This window comes from Epinephelus lanceolatus, chromosome 2 (genome assembly GCF_041903045.1).
Source record: "Epinephelus lanceolatus isolate andai-2023 chromosome 2, ASM4190304v1, whole genome shotgun sequence".
Classification (NCBI taxonomy): Eukaryota; Metazoa; Chordata; class Actinopteri; order Perciformes; family Serranidae; genus Epinephelus; species Epinephelus lanceolatus.
In genome coordinates, this window is record NC_135735.1 from 49,552,074 (window position 1) to 49,570,532 (window position 18,459).

An 18,459-nucleotide genomic window follows, 5' to 3' on the forward strand; every position below is an offset into this window, starting at 1 on the left:
CATAAAAATAATAGTTAGCATGTTAGCCGTTAGCCTAGATACAGCCGGGGCACATAGTAGCGTCAGACCTGTTAAAACGTAAGTGAACGGGCAACCTTCAAGTGCAAAGTTAGTCCACTAAACAAGCTTTTTTTCCACAAAGACCGCCTCATATCATTAGGATAAATGTCAGAGAACATATAGAAAATGACATGTAAACGTGTTGTCTTACCTTACCGGTATGGTGCCATGTTTGTTTACCATTTAGCTCTGCTTTCCAAAGCGCGGCCGAAATCTCTCCCACACGCTTCACCCCTCCTTCTATCTGACTTGTTGTGTCTTGTATTTTCCGGTTGATTTCTGTTTTGAAATCTGTTTTTTGATATCCTCCTGAAAACACGAGCGGAAATCAGAAAGGTCTTTTTTCAGTTCAACCTGGATTGCTGCCATCCCCGTAGCCATGGCATCACCCACCACTTTGCGAATCGAGTTCAAAGTTTCGCTTTTTCCGTGGCCTCCATCTTGTCCTGTTGAGGCTTCGCTGGCAGCGACTTCTTTGTCGATTTCCCGTTCAAACGTGTTTCGCAACCCATATCCTCCTTTCTTGTTTTTGTCCCCGTTCATTGTTGCATCAATGTGTATCAGTTTGAATGGATAAAAGTTCTTGAATTAAGGGAAATTTAAGGTTGGTACCGTAGCTCTGTTCTCAAGCTGTAATACCATGCAGCGCGCCACCGGAAGTTCCCTCTATCCCACTTCTGACACCATGTCGTGTCATCATTTGTAACTGAGAAATTATCACACTGGAGTATCTCTTCACATGTGTCTTTAATTAGCAGCAACATGAGGCACACAGTACAGTCTGAATGCCAACAGCCCAGAATTCCCTTCGGCATATAAAGCCATCCTATTCACATAAACACTTACTCCACATTACCCAGATCTTGGCCTTGAGGACAAACATGAGAAGTTGATAAAGAACAACCTGACAGTAGTCCTGTGTTTTGTTGACTTCAAAAAAGCATGTGATTCAATACATAGACTCGTAATGAGTGTGTCTTCAGTGTCCCTCCCAACCTAGATGGCAACAGTTTGGAGTTTGACATCCAGGCAGGGGTTTTGCAAGGGGACACCCTCACCCCCTTCCTCTTCATGATAGTGCTGGACTATGCGCTCAGGCAGGCCATCAGTGGACGAGAACAGGTACTCGGCCTCACCTCACTGGACCCTTAAGCCCACCCTTCGGCAGTCCCTGGATGGATGCTACACCAGAATGCATGATGGGAAATGTGGGCATCCCTACAGTAATAATATGAGAAAAACTTGTACTTGTTTTTCAAATTGTCTTCAATAAGCCATGTTTAATGTGTGTTCAGTGTGTTTTTCAATCAGTCAAACTTTGCTGCACTTCACAGAAACTGCACTGCTGTTTTTTGGAGGTGTAACTGCAGAGTGACACAGACACAACACCACACAAGTATATTATGCATTAAGGCGGCATCCTCAGGTTGGCATGTTGTAACCAGTCAACCGCTGTGAGGGTCCAAAGGACAGAGGGATGTCGTATGCTGTAAAGCCCTGTGAGGCAAACTGTGATTTGTGATATGGGCTTTATAAATAAAATTGATTGATTGATTGATTGATTGATGTCTTACTGTCATAGGGAACAAGAGTTTCACACATATATGACCTGTATGAATCAAAGAAAGCAACTAAACTGTAACTATTGAAAAGTGCAAATGCTGTTGCATTAAGTTGGGATCAATGGACATCAGTAAGTAATAAAAATTATATTACAGTAACTGCACTTTCTCATCTGGAACACTGTAATCCTTTCAAAACAAACAAACAAACAAACAAACAAACAAACTATATTTGACAGAATAAGGGCTTTGAAGTTGTCTTCTACCTCTGAATCATTGTTTCAGACCACACTGTTGTAGCAGTGCAGCACTGATTTGAAAGAAATCAATCTAAAATTCAAGATCATAAATTCATCTTTTGCGTTTATTTGATTCCCAATCAGGATGCTCTGGTTGGAACTGATTTGAGATGCTTCTGTTTTAAGCCACATGTAACAGCATAGCTATTGCCATGTTGCTGGTCAAGCGGTCAACCATTCGGCCTGGTATGAAATAGCTGAACAACTGTTGGATGGATTGTCACAAACTTTGGTTTACACAGGATGAATTGTAATAACTTTGGCTCATCGCCATCAGGACTAAAATTTCAGCTTTGTCTAATTCTTTATGACAAAAAATCTGCAAAAGTAATGACCTATTTTATAGGCCTCTGCTAGAAAATTGCATATCCATAATGAAATGAATATATCTCTGCAACCACAAGGTCTATTTGAATACTTTTGGTGTCATGGTAAAGGGAACACTTGTGAGATTTGTTAAGATGTGTAAATATCAGTATATGTGTTATATGTGAAATGTAAATGAAGATGGCACACAGCACAAATGAAATATTTTGAGGTTCGCCTAAAAAAAAAAAAAAAAAGCATTTTCAGGATGAGTATCCCTTTGGAATGATGCAGCAGCAGCTCTAACCCTCTATCAAATCATAGTACAATATGTGAACATTAATTCTGCAAAGGTTGATTCTGACAAAGTGAAGCAGAACAATATTAGAGCGGTTTTAGTACAGAAAATTCAGACGAGCTCTCCAAAATTGCACCATGTTTGCATGTGATTTTTGTCAATTCTAGATCTTTCATTTTTTGTTTCTATAAATCCCTACTGATGTTTAAGGTATACACATAGAACTGTCTGTTTAGTTTTTTTTACTCTATTTCCCACTCCAAACTGACCAATATGCACCTAGGCCTACTACATTTGAACCTGTTTCTATTCTGAGCTTTGGAGGCCCGTATCTCCGCAACGGCTTGGCCGATTTGAGTGATTGACACCTCATTTGATTCGTTAGAGCCGATAGAATGGCGCTATACCCACCAAGATGAGATTGACAGCACTGTAAGCCAATCAGAGTCAGCAGAACACGTTGTGGGGAGATGTCGGCTGCCGTGAGTGGTCATTGTTTTTGTTCCCCCGGAACCTTTTTTTCCGCCCGGATTCATTTGAATGACGGACAACTTTCGGTAGTACGCGAACGGAGCATGAATGAACAGCAGAATGCGCATTTTACGGCAAAATTAATAAGGTAAGAGCCATATTACAAATATAATTTGGCAAAGAGATTTCTGTTGTTGTTGTTCTTTGGGCTGTAGCTCTGTGATGGTTAAAGGGAGAGTGATTTGGAGTATACATGTGGAAAGAGTGGAGTCTCAGCTTTCATTTGAGATGAATGGTGTGTGTTTTGAATAACATGTGGTCGAGTTAGAGCCCGAAATATACCGAGTGGGTCGGATATCGGTGCTGTTAGTTGTTGTTGTTTATTTAGTTGATGTTAAAACTGAGTTTGGGGCATGTAAAAAGTTTTTTACAGCCTTGTAGCTGAGGTTCTGCTGTTTAATTTGATGGGCAACATCACTATATTCTTCTGATCAGTGTATTGATACACACCAGGCCTTTATTAGCAGCTCTAGAGGCCAATTTGGGGACTTTAGGGTTCAACAGGTTTTAAGTGTACTTTGTCTAAAGTAAATGTTAGCATGCTAACACACTATAACAAGATGGCGATCATGGTAAACAATGCCTGTTAACATCAGCATTTCATCATTGTAATTGTGAGAATGTTAGCATGGTGATGGTGTGCAATGACCAGCATTACTCAGCTGCCATTTGGTGATTTTAGCAACAAGAATAAACAAGATATTTGGAGCAAATGTGCTGCAATTACGGAAAAATACTTAAAATGTAAATAAACACCAGGCTGAAACAGAATAACTGCACACACCACTACACACATCAGACTGGGCAGTTAGAACATGGTAAGTAACTAAGTAAACTTTATTTAGGCTATATAGCACCTTTCACAGTTAAAAACCACAACGTGCTTCACAATAAATTAAAACAAAACATAAGAACAAAGATGCATAGATTTAGACAGCCATAAAACCCACATTTAACCAAATGCTTGTTTAAATAAAGTCTACAAATGCATTTTAAAAGTAAGGTATTAGTAGTATGGTATTGTGCCTGCTTATGCAGAAGACGTCAGATTACTGGGGCTCATCAATCCTGTGCATCCCTGCATTGTTTTTAGCAATTCATGTTTTATTCTTGCAATTCAATATGGTGGTTCACACAATTAGGATGTGATCTGACCAATTATGCTGTAACATGCTGTACAGTAGGACAAAAACTCAAAGGCATTGAGTAAATGTAATCATATAGGCTTAACACTTTCATCAGATCTTTTTAGTTATTTATTTGTTTTTATGCTCACTGTGCTAATGAACTGTTAAAAAAGCCCCATACCATCAGCCTGTGGCTGCAGATTTGTGATACTGTGTGTTCACATCACAAGACTCTGCACCTTTCTGACAACAAGGTTGTTGCTAGAATTTATAGTCGGGATAGGTAAGTCCAGCCCTACTGTGCTATCATTGGCTAGATTGTGAACATTGTTTGTCTCCAAACAATCACAGTGAGCAAATGTTCAGAGAGAGCCCTTAGCCATGGTCACGGACCTTGCTGACCTCCCACCTTCCTTCTGGTGCTCTGGTGGAGGTGCAGGGCACAGCCTAGGTCAGTGGGGCTTGCTGGTGGCTGCTTAGGGGTTGTGGGATAGAGCCAGGCAGCTGAGAGTCAGGACAGGGCCTGCAGAGAATATTGTAGCCCTTTTCAGCAGTCATGGGTTGGCTTGGCTTGGGCTGTCAGCCTAGCTTGGCAGGAATTTGCATTTCTATAACAACAGAAGGTGTGTCTCTAACTTATGACGGCTCTTCTTTAGTGATGCAGCTTAAAGCAACTCAATGGAGTTTTTGAGCCCTCAAAATATATATCCAAGATTCTTGTGATGGTACATCAACTCACAATACGTTGGATGACACCTCCGTCATTGCTTGAGAGCGTCTGTTTCGCTTGCACTGGCACTATGCAGTTTTGGGGTTCAGGTAGGAACCCGGACACTAAAAGGACTACAAAATTTGGCTGCTTTACGGCATACATCATATCCCCCTCCTCTCTTTAGAGTAGCGTAGCCGAACCGCGGTGAACAAAGTGTGGCGAGGAGCACTACGGGGAGGATTAGAAGAAAGCCGGACAACGCCACCTGGGGACTTACACCCCAGGAAATACTATTTAGAACTTGAATAATGTTGAAGGAATGGATAAGGAGGCACACAGGGACATTACCGAAGAGTCAGAGACGTGATTTTTCCAAGTAACTCAAATGTTTTTACTGTAATAATAATGATCAAAAATAAAATAAAAAATAAAAAAAACAGGGACTGGAGCTGCTGAGGAAAAGGGAATGTCAGTGAACAAAGGAAAATACTTAAAGCTGGCAGGGAGATAAAATACTTTTATTACGATTCACTAAAAAAAAAAAAAAAAAAAAAAGTATTTTATCTCCCTCTCTAGTTTTCTATACTTTTATTACAATTCACTAAATCCCCCTGCAGGCCCACCACCCGCAGAGGGATCCAGAAGGGTTCGGTGCAATGTGGATTGAGCAGCAGACCAAGGCGGGGGCCTTGGCGGTCCGATCCTCGGTTACAGAAGTTGGCTCTTGGGACATGGAATGTCACCTCTCTGGCGGGGAAGGAGCTGGAGCTTGTGGAAGAGGTTGAGCGCTACCGGCTAGATATAGTCGGCCTCACCTCGACACATAGTTCCGTCTCTGGAACCCTAGTCCTTGAGAGGGGTTGGACTCTCTCCTTCGCTGGAGTTGCTCCGGGTGAGAGGCGGAGGGCCGGGGTGGGCTTTCTGATAGCCCCCAGACTCTCTGCCTGTACGTTGGGGTTTACCCCGGTAGACGAAAGGGTTGCTTCCCTGCGCCTTCGGGTCGGGGAACGGGTCCTGACTGTTGTCTGTGTTTATGCACTGAACAACAGTTCAGAGTACCCACCCTTTTTGGAGTCCCTGGGACGGGTGCTGGACAGTGCCCCGACCGGGGACTCCATTGTTCTGCTGGGGGACTTCAACGCTCACGTGGGCAATGACAGCGGAACCTGGAGGGGCGTGATTTGGAGGAACGGCCTGCCCGATCTGAACCCGAGTGGTGTTCAGTTATTGGACTTCTGTGCGGGTCGCAGTTTGGCCATAACTAACACCATGTTCAAACATAAGGATGTCCATCGGTGCACGTGGCACCAGGACAGCCTAAGTCGCAGGTCAATGATCAACTTTGTAGTCGTATGATTTGACCTGCGGCCATATGTTCTGGACACTCGGGTGAAGAGAGGAGCAGAGCTGTCAACTGATCACCACCTGGTGGTGAGTTGGATCAGATGGTGGGGGAAGACGCCGCGCAGACCTGGCAGGCCCAAACGAACAGTGAGGGTCTGCTGGGAACGCCTGGCGGAAGAACCTGTCCAGATGATCTTCAACTCCCACCTCTGGGAGAGCTTCGACCGCGTCCCAAGGGCAGAGGGGGACATTGAGTCCGAATGGGCTTTGTTCCGCTCTGCCATTGTTGAGGTGGCAGTTGTGAGCTGTGGCCGCAAGGCAGCTGGGGCCAGTCGCGGCGGTAATCCCCGAACCCGCTGGTGGACACCAGAGGTGAGGGGAGCCATCAGGCTGAAGAAGGAGGCCTACAGGGCATGGTTGGTCTGTGAGTCTCCGGAAGCAGCTGACGGGTACCGGTGGGCCAAGCGGAGCGCAGCGGCGGCAGTCGTTGAGGCAAAAACTCCGGCATGGGAGGAGTTCGGTGAGGCCATGGAGGAAGATTATCGATCGGCTCCAAAGAGGTTCTGGCAAACCGTCCGGCACCTCAGGGGGGGAAGCCAGCAACTTGCTCACACTGTTTACAGTTGGGGCGGGGAGCTGCTGACGTCAACTGGGGACATTGTCGGGCGGTGGAAGGAATACTTTGAGGAGCTCCTCAATCCCACCAACACATATTCCAGTGAGGAAACAGAGACGGGGGTCTCGGGGGCGGGTCATCCAATTTCTGGGGCAGAAGTTGCTGAGGTAGTGAAGCAACTCCGAAGCGGCGGAGCCCCGGGGGTGGATGAGATTCGTCCTGGATATCCCAAGGCTCTGGATGTTGTAGGGCTGTTCTGGCTGACACGCCTCTGCAACATTGCGTGGACATCGGGGGCAGTGCCTCTGGAGTGGCAGACCGGGGTGGTGGTCCCCATTTTCAAGAAAGGGGACCAGAGGGTGTGTTCCAACTACAGGGGGATCACACTCCTCAGCCTACCCAGTAAGGTCTACTCCAGGGTGCTGGAGAAGAGGATCCGGTCGATAGTTGAACCTGAGATTGAGGAGGAGCAATGTGGTTTTCGTCCCGGACGCGGAACCATGGACCAGCTCTTTACCCTCGCCAGGGTGCTGGAGGGGGCATGGGAGTTTGCCCAACCAGACCACATGTGTTTTGTGGATTTGGCATTCTGTGGGGGGTGCTCTGGGAGTACGGGGTTGGTGGTCCCTTGCTAAGGGCCATCCAGTCCCTGTACCGAAGGAGCATGAGTCTGGTTCGCGTGGCTGGCAGTAAGTCGGACCTGTTCCCGGTGAGGGTTGGACTCCGCCAGGGCTGCCCTTTGTCACCGGTTCTGTTCATAACTTTTATGGACAGAATTTCTAGGCGCAGCCGAGTGGTGGAGGGTGTCAGGTTCGGTGACGGGAGGATCTCGTCCCTGCTTTTTGCGGATGACGTGGTCCTCCTAGCTCCATCAAACAGTGACCTCCAGCTCTCGCTGGGGCAGTTCGCAGCCGAGTGTGAAGCGGCTGGGATGAGAATCAGCACCTCCAAGTCTGAGGCCATGGTCCTCAGCCGGAAAAGGGTGGATTGCCCACTCCAGGTCGGGGGGAGGTCCTTCCTCAGGTGGAGGAGTTTAAGTATCTCAGGATCTTGTTCACGAGTGAGGGTAGGATGGAGCGGGAGATTGACAGGCGGATTGGGGCGGCGTCAGCAGTGATGCAGTCGCTTAACCGGTCCGTTGTGGTGAAGAGGGAACTTAGCCAGAAAGCGAAGCTCTCAATTTACCGGTCGATCTACGTTCCAACCCTCACCTATGGTCACGAGCTCTGGGTAGTGACCGAAAGAATGAGATCGCGAGTACAAGCGGCCGAAATGAGTTTCCTCCGCAGGGTGGCTGGGCTCAGCCTTAGAGATAGGGTGAGGAGCTCAGACATCCGGGAGGGACTCGGAGTAGAGCCGCTGCTCCTCCACATCGAGAGGAGCCAGTTGAGGTGGTTTGGGCATCTGGTAAGGATGCCTTCCGGACGCCTCCCTTGGGAGGTGTTTCGGGCATGTCCAACCGGGAGGAGACCTCGGGGCCGCCCCAGAACACGCTGGAGGGACTACATCACCTGGCTGGCCTGGGAACGCCTCGGGGTTCCCGCGGAAGAGCTGACGGAAGTGGCTGGGGAGAGGACTGTCTGGGCTTCTTTGCTGAGGCTGCTGCCCCCGCGACCCGGACCCAGATAAGCGGAGGACGACGAGACGAGACGAGACGATTCGCTAAAATAACGCCTCAATATCAAAGTTATCAAAGTTAAGTTATTAAAAAGTCTGTATAAGAACCCAAACCAACTTAAACATAACTAAAAAAAACTAAGCAGAGGCCACGTGGAGAGGCAGACTACACGGAGAAGTGTCCAGGGTGCTACCGCTACTCACCTCAGGTGCAACACAGCAAACCTCACAGCAACCTTCACAGCAATCCTCACAGCAAACAAATGGTGCAGTCTAGGGTGTCCCCATGCATTTACTCACATGCATAGAGTGAAAGGACCTCACCACGAGTGCTTAGCCCTCCCCCAACAATATGGCACTCTGCTCCTGAAAGAAAAAGACTAAATACAAAAAAAGGTCAGAAACAAATAACCAAATAAGCAGGCAAAGGAAATACAATACGGCAACCCAGTAATCAATTAAACAATTAATGTAATAAAGTAATAGAATAAAGTAATCAAAATAGTCAAAATGAATTAAAGAGGACATGAAACAACGAAACAGACACCAGCATAGGAGATGTGTGCATTATTAAGACATACTGACGAAATAAAAAGTCGGAAAAGTCAGCCTATTTTAGAGAAAATCCACTTTTTAAATGCATTTACAATACGTTTTGGGCCATGCTCAGCGCCATCTTTATTTTACGTCACTTCCTACGTCATCAGAGTGGTTGGTTGGTTTCACGACACTGTGTCTGTAGGCGGAAGAAGAAGAAGAAGAAGCAGTAGTTTAGGAAATTTTCCGGGTGAAAAGATGTCAGAGGACGAAGCCGAAAGATGTATTGATCTATCATCAAACCCAATGGCCTATGCTTTTGAGCCAGTGACGAGGAGGAGGGTGGAAAGTCACAATTTTGCAGAGGAGGAGGCAGCTGCAGCTGCTCCGGACGAGGATGGCAGCCAGGAGAGGGTTGGCAACACTGCATGGTGCATGTGCCAAAATTACTGTCCGAAACTAAAAATGAACCACAACCCATATAAACATCCAGGCCTGAGAGTTTTCACCTAAAACTCATGTTATTCCACACCATACAGTCAGCAGTCATCACAGCTGATGCAAACTGCTAAAGAAATACTACTTACTGTGACTCCACGTTTTCCAAAGCAGTCAATCCAATCGTAATAAAATCCCGATACATTAACTCCAATCCCGTTATCTTCCTCACCGTCATCCTGTTTATTCCTCTTGTCATGCATGCACTAAAGTTTTTTCTAGCTAGCTTTTCCTTCACATGGCTCGGCTGCTGAAAACCTGTCATACGCGTGTAGTTGCAAATTGAAAAATAAATATACATATACATATATATGTCGGAGCCATCACGGCACAATGTAAGGCACAGTAATTTACTTTTTCAACCGAAAGTGTTGACCGTCCGTCCAGTAACCCGCTTGAGGCCTCACTTGATGTTGTGTTTACCACCGGACTGGAATTGGCTCACAACAAAATTAGCATTTTTGATTGGCCGATGTTAGTGCTATCCGCTCGCTACTGCTAATGTTTAGTCATGACCAACATTACCATAACACTAAAAAGTCAACAAGAATAGTCACGGTGGCAGACCTAATAATATATTGATGCATTTGGCAGTTATTCAGCATTTCATTCTAGTCTAGCTTTTACCTTTTACTGAACATACATTGTAGATATTTATGCACACAACAGACACTTCATGACAGATACTAGTCTCTAAAGACTAGTACTAGTACTGTAACTCTTACCTACTACAGCACCTAGTAAAAACACATTGTACATTATTGCAAATCATGAGGACTTGCAATGTAGTGAGGTGCATGATTGTCCATGGACATTAGAAATAACTGTACATTGATACTTTTGATAGTCACAAAAGAATAATAACTAGTAGAACTGTAGAAAAGAAAAGAAGTCAGTGAGGAAAAAAACTGGTGACATTATGACGTATGATTCTGGCTGCTACATTCTGTACCCAGGCTCCTACAAGAAATGTGATATTAACATTATAATTTTGTTAATTTTGTTTAACGTCCCTCAGAAGCAAAGCAAACATCCCTAGTGTTTACACACATTAATCTGATGATAATAAAACACCAAATAATTTTATTGATTCAACAAGCACTACAGCCAGAACTGGTATGGACATTGAACCAAAACCAATTACACCCAACCATCACTGAAACAAAACAGAGGATACATTGGATAGTTTTCTATACATGGTTATTGAAAGAATAACAACACAACAAAAAGTGTTTAGGTATACGATTCTTTAATAAATCAGTAGTCAGGATGTAAGTACAAAGTCTTTCATGTTAAGGCTGATAACATCATTTGGGTACCTAAAAAGAGTACATTTGTGTTAACAGGTTAGGCAGGCATGCATGCAACTGGTGGCCAGCAGCAGATTCCCAGAGGCTGACATCAGTGAGGAGCAGGTGACAGGCAGTGTGCACACCCTGACAGTCAGTGTCCGCACCCAGACCGATCCATTTCAACAGGATACAGAAGAGGGAGACAATAAGCAGTACATTTTCACAGGCACTTTGACAGATGACATACTTACCAACCAGGTCATAAACAATGACCACTCATACTGTACATCTGTGGAAGGCCTCTCCCCAGCTAGGGCTACATCATCTCCGCAAGATCTTGACCTTATCAGTGAGGGTTGTGAAGAGTCTGAGGAAGAAAGCTCAATGGAAGAGAGTCAAGATAATTCCTGTGATGATGAGTTTGAGTTGAGTTGTGAGGAAAGCATCAGTGATGAGGATAAAAGTGATAATAATAATAATAATAAAATAAATAATTATTTGTTTGATGATGAACTTTTAAACATGTATTAGAGCAACATAACTACTACTAAATAGCATTTAAATGCACATCAACCACTTCATTAAATTTAAACAGTAAATATTTAATATATTATACATTATATACATATTTAATTGCAAACACTGAACAAAAAACTTAAAATTCATCATACATGTCTGCATATTCAAATCCATAGTACTCCGGGGAGGGGAGAACTGCCCTGATGGAGCCGACCACACAGGCTGGAATCGGGACCCGGTTCTTCCTTCCCAAATGGCCCCTGGCCCAGAGGGTAAACTGCCTGTAGGCAGTCAACCTAAAGAGACTGATGGAAAAGAAATGTATTGGTTAGATTTAGTAAACAATATTTGAACATAGGTGATATACATTCTGATAGACGGGATGATGACTCTGATATAACATATAAGATTAGATTAGATTAGATTAGATAGAACTTTATTAATCCCTTGGGAAGACTCCCTCAGGGAAATTAAGAAAGATGATATAAGATGTATGTTTGATATTTTTAAGTATGGCTGTTGTATTACTGCTTTTTCTATATACTTTATTGAATTGTTAATTGTTTTTGGATGTTTATCACCCTGGGCAGTTTGGATGGATAACCACACCTGCTATCATAGAGCTTATCAGCCAGTTGGTGTGCATGATATATAAATATAGGTATGTTTTCCATTTTTGAACATTGTGACCTGACGAAGATCCAAGTAGGATAAAACGTTGTCATTATTATACTTTTGTGGCTTGGAGTAAGTGTGCAGAAGTTATCTTTTTTCATAGTGTTAGTTGTGTTTCCATACATTTCCTTTCCAGAACTATCTGCTATTCATGCAGTCTCATTTTTTAAGCTCATAAACAAGTTGTTTGTTGTCAGGAAAGATACATCAGGGCGTCTTTTTTCTTTTATATGTGTCCACTTGTTAGAGTGTGAGAGTGGAAATCCATTTGGTAATTAATGTTAACTTGAGCCTTGCTTCATATCCACTTCTATGTATTATTCTATATCACCTACAAAGTACAAAATATTGAATCATTCCTTTCAGATTCCAGAATATACAGTGCAGGCCAAAAGTTTGGACACACCTTCTCATTCAATGCGTTTTCTTTATTTTCATGACTATTTACATTGTAGATTCTCACTGAAGGCATCAAAACTATGATTGAGCACATGTGGAGTTATGTACTTAACAAAAAAAGGTGAAATAACTGAAAACATGTTTTATATTCTAGTTTCTTCAAAATAGCCACCCTTTGCTCTGATTACTGCTTTGCACACTCTTGGCATTCTCTCCATGAGCTTCAAGAGGTAGTCACCTGAAATGGTTTTCCAACAGTCTTGAAGGAGTTCCCAGAGGTGTTTAGCACTTGTTGGCCCCTTTGCCTTCACTCTGTGGTCCAGCTCACCCCAAACCATTTCGACTGGGTTCAGGTCCGGTGACTGTGGAGGCCAGGTCATCTGCCGCAGCACTCCATCACTCTCCTTCTTGGTCAAATAGCCCTTACACAGCCTGGAGGTGTGTTTGGGGTCATTGTCCTGTTGAAAAATAAATGATCGTCCAACTAAACGCAAACCGGATGGGATGGCATGTCGCTGCAGGATGCTGTGGTAGCCATGCTGGTTCAGTGTGCCTTCAATTTTGAATAAATCCCCAACAGTGTCACCAGCAAAACACCCCCACACCATCACACCTCCTCCTCCATGCTTCACAGTGGGAACCAGGCATGTGGAATCCATCCGTTCACCTTTTCTGCGTCTCACAAAGACACGGCGCTTGGAACCAAAGATCTCAAATTTGGACTCATCAGACCAAAGCACAGATTTCCACTGGTCTAATGTCCATTCCTTGTGTTTCTTGGCCCAAACAAATCTCTTCTGCTTGTTGCCTCTCCTTAGCAGTGGTTTCCTAGCAGCTATTTGACCATGAAGGCCTGATTGGCGCAGTCTCCTCTTAACAGTTGTTCTAGAGATGGGTCTGCTGCTAGAACTCTGTGTGGCATTCATCTGGTCTCTGATCTGAGCTGCTGTTAACTTGCGATTTCTGAGGCTGGTGACTCGGATGAACTTATCCTCAGAAGCAGAGGTGACTCTTGGTCTTCCTTTCCTGGGTCGGTCCTCATGTGTGCCAGTTTCGTTGTAGCGCTTGATGGTTTTTGCGACTCCACTTGGGGACACATTTAAAGTTTTTGCAATTTTCCGGACTGACTGACCTTCATTTCTTAAAGTAATGATGGCCACTCGTTTTTCTTTAGTTAGCTGATTGGTTCTTGCCATAATATGAATTTTAACAGTTGTCCAATAGGGCTGTCGGCTGTGTATTAACCTGACTTCTGCACAACACAACTGATGGTCCCAACCCCATTGATAAAGCAAGAAATTCCACTAATTAACCCTGATAAGGCACACCTGTGAAGTGGAAACCATTTCAGGTGACTACCTCTTGAAGCTCATGGAGAGAATGCCAAGAGTGTGCAAAGCAGTAATCAGAGCAAAGGGTGGCTATTTTGAAGAAACTAGAATATAAAACATGTTTTCAGTTATTTCACCTTTTTTTGTTAAGTACATAACTCCACATGTGTTCATTCATAGTTTTGATGCCTTCAGTGAGAATCTACAATGTAAATAGTCATGAAAATAAAGAAAACGCATTGAATGAGAAGGTGTGTCCAAACTTTTGGCCTGTACTGTACGTCATCTGTGTATTGCTAATCTCACTCAAAAGTTATTGAGGATGAACCCGTCTGAATGTCTGACATCAAACTGTCTGTGTCACAGTGTTTTGACAGCGGTTTCCCAAATGTTGGTTTCATAACGTGCTGCACAACACAGTGTAAACAAACTACGTATAGAAAGCATTCATGTGGTATTATATTGTTATGTCAGGCCTCTCAGACATGTTCCGCATCTAACTGGCTCATTCACCAGTAGCAATATGTAACATAGTCAGCTATGTGAACCGGCAAACTAACGTTAGGTACCAGCATTGATAGCTAATAGCTGTTAGCGTCAACTAGCTAACGCTAAGGGTTAGCTAGCAGTTAGTACCGGAGAAACGACATAAACAAAGACATTTCGGTCAGACAGCAACTGTATGTAAACAAACAGCACATGGAAACATTGTTCGCCTTGTATGTTATCATATTCCTGGCCAACACCGTAGACCATGCATTTGTTTTCTTTACTGCATACGGTTAGAGTCATTCGCCCGTGGTTACAGCTAGCTTGACTTACCTGCTGTTGACACGACGCTGCAGCGTCTCAGCTCTGACATCCCTCAGCGAAAGCATCGCTACCTCCAGCACGTCCACCTCCCGGCACAGGATGCTGAATGAGCGCACCATGGTGATGCAGGGGTGGTCATGGAGAAGATGGTCCAGACCAGCCTCCTGGCAGCAAATGGACTCTGGCACAGTGGGCATCAGCGTACAATTACACCACATAATGTTGCCGACATGCCCTTGACCCCAAATCACCGGCTCAACCACTTCTTTCTCCCGTACCATTGCTCGATTCCCACGCCTTATAGGCTCATATGCGTAGGCAATGGGGCTTGTCACAGACTCAACAGGCCTCTCCAGTTCGTCTTCCTCCATTGTCAAGTGTGGCGCTCAGCCCGGTTCAGAAATGCTCCACTGTCTTCACTTCACTGCGATCGCTAGCTTGACAGCCACTCCGCTGACGTCACGTCCGGCGACACAACAGACGTGGCGCCGCCCTTTGTTTTGACAGCTGAACTTAAGTGACAGGATTTTGAGATTCCTTTCATTTTCAGTGTTTAAACTAAAATTATCTTTTTAGGGTGAGAGACCCTCTTTAAATTATGATAACTATATTTATTGTTTCATGTCCTCTTTAATGTTTATAGCATTGTATCAAGCTGGGAGCTACAGCATTAGCATAATTCAGTAAATTGTTTCAGAATGCAAATTTTCAGACAATGTCACATTTTAACAATATTTCCCCTACTACTTTACAGCAGCTAACTCTGCTTCTTTCGAGATACACAAAGGCATTCTCATGCTATGCCCGTCTGATAGACTGACAGGCTGCAGGTTGTAGGCATGGGTTTTAGTTTGAGAGTAAAGGACCATTGGGTACCATTACTGAATTCCAAGTACCTTAGTCATGACTAATAAACTGCTAGTACAGACATCAATAAACTGGTTTCCATCTCATATGTTTGTGTGCCAGGTGAGATGCCAAAGCTAGTGCGTGGGATGCGTTTGTTAAACCAGGCAGATCCCTGTGCTGAAGTTCTGATCCAGGAAACAGGAGAACATGTTCTGGTCACTGCTGGTGAGGTTCATCTCCAGCGCTGCCTCGATGATCTCAAAGATCGGTGAGTATGTGTGACATGTTCAATGTCTTTGTCTCTGCCTTTGTGCTTTTACTATTGCACCACTGTCATGGAGAAGTAAAGTCCTGTTTAGTTCATTCTTAGCTACAACCAGCAGCTCTACAGCGCATTTTGCCAGAGAAGGCTACAATTTGGAATGGAGGTCAAGTGTGTGTTCTTATACTGAGTGACTCAGATCTTGGAGAGAGAGAGAGAAGGACAGAAAGAGAATCTGATCCATTTCCAGTTTCAGCACCGTTATTGAGTGGCTATTCCCTCACATTCAGCCTGACCTTGTAATAGATCTCCAATTAAAGTATCAAATTGGCTATCAGACATAATTAATAATTATGAATTATGTTAAATAATGTGACTTAAAGCGACACTTACCTTTCTGGAAATTTTACGCTTTTCTTTGTTTAGGTTAAAATGCTATTAATGAGCTGATAGCACACTAAAATGTAAATGAATTTCACCAGATAAAAACTCATAATTGTACCATTCATTCTCATATGGTTCTAAGAAAACTCCGACCAATCATTGCATTCGGACTGAATGCAATAATTGGCAGAGCGTCCTGTCTGTCCGCTTGTGCACCACCACCACCACCACCACCACCACCACCACCACCACCCCCCCCAAAGACAAAGGAAGAGAAGGGGGAACTTTGAGTTGCCTCTTTGGGTGTAGCTCGGTTGAAAGCCTATTTGTAAATGAGTCTAATGACTAATGTCTAATGTGATTGTGATATGTGTTGCATGGGTCTGGATCAATGCAGAGGATGTTTAGTTACATGCAAGACATTGTCTGTGAACAGCATTAGCGAACTAACATCACATAGCTTTGGTGAAACCAACTAACCAACTAACTGCAAACAATCACAACAATAACTCACTAACAGCATTAAATCACAGTCAACAAGTTAAAACAGTCTTGCTTAGCCTGTGCAGCTGTGATAAAGCTATACCCAGTTGTTACATTACCAGTCCTTAAATGGATGGAAGACAGAGTCGCTTGGTGGTCTGCTGCTTTTGTTAGCTGGCAGAGGAAGGCTGGAGAGAGCTGTGGTTCCAGATGCAGTCTTTGTTGTGTCCTTGCTCCGAAGATCCGAGGAAGCTGGTCGCTCAGGGTCTGTGCAGAGTTAGACGTTGGGGTGCTAACTCAACTTTGTTCTCCTTGTTGCTGGAAAGTTAGTTGCAAACTTGTGTTTGCCCTTCCAACTTCTCTGGTTCAGGTTTGCCTCTGCCTTGAGCGTGGGTAAGTCGTGGTCCAGGAGAAAGAGTCTGTGAGCAATTGCCCTCCCTTTAGTGGTTTGGGGCAATGGCCTCTGACTTGGTCAGAGCCCAGGAGGAAGAGAGGTCTGTCTGGGCCTGCCAAAGGCCCAGGATCCAGAGGTGGTGTGAGCTGGTCGACAGCTCAGAAGCAAGAGGTGTGAGCTGCTTGGCAACTCAGGAGCAAGAGGAAGACTGTCTGAAGGGAGCAGACCTTTTACAGTTGCCTAGTGACATCACAGAGTCACGTGTCACTGTAAAAGTCCTGTCCAATCAAGTTTGACGACTGGTCTCACTGAGGTGAGAAATAGCTGTCTTTGTCTGAAGAACAAAGAGCATGCAGAGAAGAAATGCCTTCACATGTCCAGTTTAGATTTTAACGAATGACAAATCATCTGTTGTCCCGTGAATCCAAACAGGTGCATACCCCCAATGACGCAAGAGATGGAGCCAAACAGAGTCTGGAGAACATTCCAAGACACCTATGAATTCCGATGACACCTATGAATTCACAGAATCTGTGGTGGATGTAATCTGTGAAACAACAGATGCAACTGTACACAAAAGTACAGTTAAATCATTCCACAACCAGAAAACCATAAGATAAGATAAGATAAGATACACCTTTATTGATCCCACAATTGAAATTCCAGTGTTACTGTTGTTAATAAAACATGTCCAAGAACTTAACAAAACTGGGGTAAACTAAATAAACATTTACATAATTTAAATACACATAATCAACTAATTCAATGAACTAACGGAAAATAAGCACAGGACAACATAACTTCAATACAACAAATGAAACCAAAGTACAAAAGTAAGTCTACTAAACTAAATTATAGATAACAAAGAAAACAGGCGAAATACAGACTTAAAATATTTGGCTCATGGTCACTAGGCAATGGCGACCAATGTCGGTCCTAGAACAGCTTGTAAAACAGTTAGACCTCTAAGACAGAGTGGGCCGGGCAGCAGTCAGCCGCTCCGGACAGCAAACTTAGCCCGCTCGCCGCCGAACGGCCAAAACAGAACAAAACAAACAAAACAAAATTACAAAATCCAAAATAACAACCAAACTAAAAGTAAAGAACCGAAAATAAAGGGAGCTGAAAGAGCCCAAACAAGTCAAAAATGAAAATGTAAAATAAACCAATTCCAAAGCAACTAAATCAAAATAATAATTAAATCAAAAGGAAAGAAAGCCAGAACGAGAGAGCCAGAGAGCCAGAGCAGCAGCGTGGCCCAGGGAGTGATGGTCAATGGCAGGCCGAGCAATTGCAGAACAACGCTGCAAAAACAAGAAAACCTGATATTTAGTAAATTAATTATATAACTTAAAATAATCTTTTGACAAAAATCTCAAATAAATACATACCAGGCGCAACAAACTCTAGGCAACCGGAGGATATGAGCCCCAGGACACAGCTCGAGTGCACAGCCTGAGAATTACGCACAGATATGAATCAGCTGAGCGCTGAGAGACAGATGAAACAAAAGCGCAGACAATGCGTGGACTGACGTACCAGAGCGGGCAA

The 18,459-nt window shown here is 44.0% G+C and overlaps 1 protein-coding gene across 3 annotated transcripts in view; it reads left to right on the top strand.

Moving 5' to 3' along the window:
- efl1 (elongation factor like GTPase 1) overlaps window positions 1–18,459 on the top strand; it is a 289,931-nt gene that overhangs the window by 173,727 nt on the left and 97,745 nt on the right. For all 3 annotated transcript variants that reach the window (XM_033622163.2, XM_078162279.1, XM_078162283.1), the window contains one exon: window positions 15,506–15,653. In XM_033622163.2, the coding sequence (XP_033478054.1) occupies window positions 15,506–15,653 (148 nt within the window). The remainder of the gene's footprint in view (window positions 1–15,505; window positions 15,654–18,459) is intronic.